Source organism: Cyprinodon variegatus, unplaced genomic scaffold, assembly GCF_000732505.1.
Source record: "Cyprinodon variegatus isolate N-32 unplaced genomic scaffold, C_variegatus-1.0 Scaffold1484, whole genome shotgun sequence".
NCBI classification, from domain to species: domain Eukaryota; kingdom Metazoa; phylum Chordata; class Actinopteri; order Cyprinodontiformes; family Cyprinodontidae; genus Cyprinodon; species Cyprinodon variegatus.
This window is the reverse complement of record NW_015151937.1, coordinates 44,809-51,777: the sequence shown is the minus strand read 5'-3', so window position 1 is coordinate 51,777 and position 6,969 is coordinate 44,809. Positions and strand designations below refer to the sequence as shown.

Sequence of the window (6,969 nt, the reverse complement as noted above, 5' to 3'; positions counted from 1 at the left end):
ATTTTAGGCATTTATTTAGATCTGGATATATCTGTATATGTTTTAGGAATAATTCCCATGGACTTGATCAATAAAGACAATAAATACTTGATTGGGGTCATGCTCCTGATCGCGAAGAAGTGTATAACATCTGCATGGTTAAGGCCACAACCTCCTAGTATCACAGAGTTGAGAGATAGATTCAGAAAAGTTTACATCATGGAAAAAAACAACATCAAGACTACAATTTAAGCTGGAGTTCTTTGAAACTAAGTGGAAACCTATAGCTAAATTTATATTGGGACCTTGACACCTCTTTGGTCCTTTTTTTTTTTTTTAGATTGTGTATTTTTTTGACTTTATCTTGTTTTGTGTGCTTTTATTACTTTAATCTGTTTTCCCAGTGTGCCTACTGTTGTACATTTCACCTTAATCATTGTGACTTATACATCCATGAATGTTATTAATGAATATGGGTTTCTCTTAATTGGGCTAGTGTCTATCTGAAGGAAATGCACCTTTATTTGTCGTTCTTTGAGGTTCTTTTTGTTATTTTCTCCTTCAATAGCCCCTGGATAACTGTTAACGGAGCTGGAATAGACAGCCTGTATGCCTGATGTAAGTGAAAGGTCTAAAATGATCTTTAAGACAATATTAAGATGTAAATTGTGAGACAAGGGTGGACATATGTATGTGTTGATATAAAAATTGTTATTGAAAATAAAAAGTTAAAAAAAAAAACAGTTCAACAGAACCAGATGAAGGTCTCTCATTAAAAGATGACTAACCCATTAATAAACTTCTTCTCTTTTTTTGCTGATAAACTATATCAATAGATCTCTTATAGTGCTGTATCCTTATCCCGTACATTGATAAAAGCACCTTCTTTCTTGCATCTGATTTTTCCTACTGGCTTTGCAAGGATGTGACATCACCATGGGAGAACTGAGGTCAACAGCTCCCGCCTGGGAGGCTGCTACCCGCTGTCTCACTCTTCCACACATAGTGGTTCATAATGGACAGACAAATCATAGAGCAAGTTTTTTATAATCAAACATCTAATTAGATAATCACTCTCCTCATTATGAAAATATGCAATATGTTGAAATTTAAAGTAATACAAGTCACAACCTTAACTCTATTCTAGTATAATGGTTTGATATTACTTAATTGTTCTTCACAAAAAAATTTACCTATTGGACGTGTACTAAGGGAAATTATCACTCACTATTTGAACAGGCAAACCATTCCTAGAGAAGATGGTCCTCAGAACAGAAATAGTATTTTCAGATATTATTGATTTTTTTTGGGGGGGGGACAACTTCTGGCCATTTTGACCTAGCATCTACAGCAATTAGAAACCAGGAGTTCATAAATGGCCAGCAAAATCAATATGCGTTCTTTGTCAGGGTGCAGGTGGTAAATACCAAGGATGTAGGGGAGCTGTGTTGGTGCATTGTGAATATTGTGCCATCATAACAAGTTTTGGTGATTTTCTCAATTTGTTTATCTATTCCCGGCCACCACACGCAACTTCTGGCTAGGCAATTCAGAACAGGTTCTAACAGGTTTTTTCTCTCTACAGAGAAAAACAGAATAAAGAGTGGGCTGACTGGCATCAAACAAAGCTGGGTGATATAATTTATTGTGCTGCATGTCTAAAATAGGAATTTCAGAACAACCATCGTGTGAATCTACTTTAATGGAAGCTCATTTTTCTTTAATACATTTAATAGAATCTACCAAAAAACCATGGAGTCTTACTTTAATTTCTGTAGTTTGCAGAGGGGGTTCTTTATAGCATCACAGAGATTCTTCACTCCAGCGTCTTTCAGTTCTTCATTCTGACTCAGGTCCAATTCTATCAGATGGGAAGGGTTGAAGTTAAGAGCTGAGCCCAGATAAGCACAGCTGATGCTTGACAATCTGCACAGCCTCAATCTGAGAAAAGAATGAAACAGATAAGCTGAAGCAAACAGTGTGCAGGTTAAAAATGAAATATAAACAAGAACTTAGTAAAATGACATAATCTAGCTCAGTAAAAGCCAGAGAAACATGAACTGATGTCTAACATTTGATTCAGTAAAACTGACTAAATCTTTAAAGCAGCAGAGACACCACAGGTTGCCATGATGTTGTAGAATGCTTCAGTCTGGGCTTTAGAGGTTCTGTGCTGGAATTACAATAGAGCCTTAATATGGCGTTTAAACCACGCCATAATTATTGTAATTATAAACGAGAACCAGTGTGTGGAAACGAGAACCACTGGAACCATAAGTGTTTGACCCGTTTGTTCCAGATCTTGCTGGACCCACACTTCCATGAAAGTCCAAGGAAGGAAGGAGCATCTAGGTTCATACCACACAGTGCTGTACTTTTATTCCTGATGTGATCTTATCTTCTTTTTGACTCACACCACCCACTGGAACACAAACTCTCAGTCATCAGAACCTTACAACAGCGGGCAGAACATGTCCCTACTAAAACAGATGGGAAGCAAAAAGAACAGAAACACATCAAAGATGCTCTCCAAAATTGTGGATATCCAAAGTGGGCATTTATCAAATCAGCAAGGAAATCCAAAAGACACATAACAGAAGATAGCAATGACAAAATTAAATGAAAAAACATCACAATCCCTTATGTTGCTGGAGTGTCTGAAAAGCTCAAGAGGATTTTCTCCAAACACAACATCCCAGGACATTTCAAGCCAAACCAAACCCTTAAACAGAGGCTAGTTCATCCTAAAGATAAAACCCCCTGACCGAATATGAGCGGAGTGGTATATGCTGTTCAGTGCAGCGAGGAATGCTCTGATCTCTGTATTATAGAAACCAAACAACCTCTCCACAGATGCATGGCCCAACAAAGAAGAGCACCCTCCTCTGGACAAGACTCAGCAGTACATCTGCACCTTATGGACAAAGGACATTCTTTGGAGGACCAGAATGTTCACATTTTGGACAAAGATAATAGGTGGTTTGAGAGGGGCGTGAAGGAAGCCATCTATGTTAAGAGAGAAAAAACAACTTTAAACAGAGGTGATGGACTCAGATTCCAACTTCCAAAAACTTACAATTCAGTTCTAGAGATGATCCCTTCCAGATATCACCACAACCCCCAACCCATCACAGAGGAACAAAGTACCTCCTCTCTTCAGCCAGGTGATCACTACCTCCTTTAACGACCGACCCTTAACAATCATAGACAGGTTTCAGGTATTACAGGAGACAACCCCCCCTTTAACGACAATCCCCACCTTCAAAGACCGACCTTAAGAATCATAGAGAGGTTTCAGATATTACAGGCTAACAATGGAACCAAATGACTCACACATCGGTTACCATTTGCATGTTTCCAAGCAGTACAAGGCTTTGTCTATATAAAGACTCAAACTCACTGCAGATCCAGACATTTGAATTGAGAAATCTTCCTGGAGAGGAAGCAAAACGTCTTCAAACCTTGGAAAACCAGTGGATGTCTAGTGGATTGTTTTTTAAACTTTTACGGAATGACTATGACCTGGATGACTGAGAATCTTCATCAGCACACCTTAATGATATGTCAAGCTAAAAAGTGAAACATTGTGGATCAGAGCAGGCAAGCGTTTCTAATCCCTTCTGTGAACAGTAACTTAATGTGGTGCTGCTCAGCTTGGATCTGGGTTTAATAATAATGGATCAGCTATTGGGCATCTGTGTTTCTGCTCGATTGTTTATTTGTTTCATTATTTTTGTACAGCTTTAATCTAATTTTTTTTTACTGCTTTCTTCCATTCTGGGTCAGGTTTCTATTAGAGAAGTGGTTCCAAAATCCATAATGAACAGTTTTAGATGGTTCTGGAGTTTATAGCTAAACAGGAGCATGTCCACTAGGGAACAGTGTGTTTAAATTGCTGCTCACTCAGTCTATAAATATTGGTCAGATGCTCAAATGTGCCTCATTATACTGGTTTACTTATTTTCATTTGGTCTCTGTGTATTTGGAAATAAGTTTGGGCTCTTGTTTCTATTAAGTTTCTTTCCTTGTATTACTTCTCAGAGGGATTTACATCTGTCTTTGATTAAGACTTATGGCTTATTTTGCAGAAATGTTTATTAAGGTAGTACGTTTTCTTTAAGACAGCAAAACTGAGCAGAGGTGTGCTGAACACCAGACTGATCATTGCAAATCTGTAAGCAGTCAATGATTACACCATAAAGATCCGGTTCAAAATGCTCTTTGCTTAGGAATGTATGAACTGCAGCTTTCAACAAACCCCTACACCTGTTGGGATCTGGAGGCTTTGTCCACCTTCTCCACCAGAGGGCGCATGAGATCTCCTGAGGGCATGAGCTGACTGCGACACCTGTCTTCCATCTGTTCATCATGGAAGCCCTATTTAAGGAGGAAGAGGCTGACACTTCCCTGCCAGAGTGTTTGCCAGTAATGGTAGAGCGAGACCTGAGCCAACCAACCTGATCTGTATCTCTGATATTTGTGAACCTGCCTGACCCTGTTTCTCTCTGCCTCACAGATCGAGTCCTGTCTGAAAACCTGAAATCCTGGAGATTTATCTCAGTCTGGAATCTGCCTGCCTGCACTCAGTTAAGCCTATGCCTTTGCCCTCGGCCTGCCGACTAGCCTCTGGACCCTCAAGGTTTCCCCCCCCTGCATCTCAGTTCCACCTTTGAGCAGGTATTTACCCCGTCATCTGTAAAACTGCAGTTTACCTGGATAAACCCTAACTCCTCTGTCCTCCTCAGTGGTGTTCCTCCCGTGACCTGTCTGCCGAGCCAAGAACCTGTTCACAATAACTGTAAATTTGTAAATAAACTTTTGAACTCTGTTTCACGAGTGTTTCTGCATGTGGGTTAGACGCCTAGAACCCAACATGACAACACCTCTCCCATACCAGGTATAAAGCTGATCAACGGTAGTCAGACTACAAGATGAAACAATTATTCATCATTGTGGTAATACATTTTAATCAAACATAATTTTGCAGCAAGAACAACTGAACTATGGTAAAGTCAGAAGAAACATATCTTCTGAAAAACGATATGAACCCTTAAAATAAATTAATCAGTATTTTTCATTTAAAGATAATGAAAAGCTTAAGTTTAAATTGGTAAAATATCAACAGTTTAGTATCAAAACATGTTTTGCATCAGTGATGTTTTCGTCAATGATGACTAAACATGACTAGTTTGTTGAAGCTCCTCTTTTTCATAAGCTAAACATGGATCTTTGATGATGATCATGGGGGTGAGTTTTTGTTGACGGGGTGAGACTAAACATAAGCGGGTGGTCGGTCAGACATTTAAAAAGCATCATTGTGCTGTAATCTGCTAAACAGTATCAACCGTGCTGCTGCATTGTTTTTTGTTACGCCACCCACCTGACATGCAGCGCTGCACATTCTGCATGACCACAGATGGACTATGGTTGCAGCAGTAGAAGTGAAAGTAATCTGGTCAGGAACTGCAGTCTAGACTCTGACTAACTCTGATCTTCCAGCTGTTCTTGTGCAGAAGTGCGTCTTTGTAGGGCTTAGCTCAGAGTCTGCGCTATACGCTCCACTCTGATGGTTTGCTCTCAGCAGTACAGCTCTTCCTGCTCTCGCTACTTAATAAACTATATGTGGCTGATCATCCTCTGCCAAGGGTAAAAAATCCTTTTGTCTAACTATCAAGATTTCACCTTTTCCAGCTCACAAGAGGTAATAATAAACATTCTTGAATTTCTACCAAAGGAATCCCTATATTATATCTAAAGCGAATAATTAATTGCATACTTTTTATTTTTGGATAAAGATCCATATGAAAAGGTACATAGATCTTTGAATATTTATCTCTCATTGTTCTTGTTTTCCATCTCTTTGAATATTCCATCTGTCTGAATATGTTTAAATCAACATTTTAGTTCACATATTCATTAAATTTAGGTTCTGATTGCCATGGCATGGCATTATAAGGCAATTATGTAGGTTGTTTGTGTAATTATTTATTTCAGACCGCTATGAATTTGAATCTACTTTAACCCCTGAGCAACAGTAACTGAGGGGCAAATTCTTAGTAATAATGACAAAATTACCGAAAGAAGAAACAAGAATGTTTTCATTATTTGCTTCCTTGTAGTGATGCAGATTTTATTGATCTGTGCTTAATGCATAATCTATAGTAGATCAGGAAGTGTTTGCTTTAGTATGGAAACCTTATATTTCCAAAACTTTTCCTTTATGGTAAATGTTGATAGCTTGTCGGTTTGCATTTTAACCAATATGATGTGTTGAACTAGATCTGCTATTTTGGTGAGACACTTTTTTTTATAAAGTATGGCAATAATTAATAAAAAAAAAGTTTATTTAAATTCTATAAATCAAAGTTTCTTGCCTAACAGCAATGATGAACTACATGGCAGCATTCTATAACCAGCTATTTTAGCATCTAGGATAGAGCTGTCAGTCGGCTAAAGAATCTGGTTGAAATTGTAAAGATTAGCTGTTTTATGAAGGGAAACTTTAAACTGACTAAAACTATCATGTTTTTCATCTTCTGGATGAAAACTAAGACCAAATATAAGATGGCTGTCAGAAATAAAACTGTTTCACATAGGAAATATCAGCACTAATCTAAAATATTGATTCTTACCTTAATATCTGTAGTTTGCAGAGAGGTTTCTTTAGATAATCACAGAGACCCTTCACTCTGTCATCTTTAAAGTTGATGCTGCTTAGGTCCAGTTCCGTCAAATGGGGGGGGTTGGTGTTCAAATAACAGACAAAAACTTGGTCGATGTTTTCGAACTGGAAATTAACAAATCTAAAAAATAAAATAAAATGAATAAAAAATTTAAAAAAAGAAAATATCTGAGCTAAAGCCAACAGAATGCAGGTTAAAACAGTTTTTGTCAAGGACCCCAATAAAATAGAGATGTTCCATCTCATGTGGCTACTTTCTCAATGGTAGAGGAACCTGATAACTAAAAGATCTGCCTCCCATTCTACTT

At 38.0% G+C, this 6,969-nt stretch overlaps 1 protein-coding gene across 1 annotated transcript in view; it reads right to left on the bottom strand.

The window, feature by feature from the left end:
* LOC107103594 (NACHT, LRR and PYD domains-containing protein 12-like) overlaps window positions 1-6,969 on the bottom strand; it is a 127,019-nt gene that overhangs the window by 76,641 nt on the left and 43,409 nt on the right. Inside the window, exons 7-8 of the mRNA XM_015403363.1 lie at window positions 6,612-6,782; window positions 1,744-1,920 (exon numbers count right to left, since the gene is read on the bottom strand). Of these exons, the coding sequence (XP_015258849.1) occupies window positions 1,744-1,920; window positions 6,612-6,782 (348 nt within the window). The remainder of the gene's footprint in view (window positions 1-1,743; window positions 1,921-6,611; window positions 6,783-6,969) is intronic.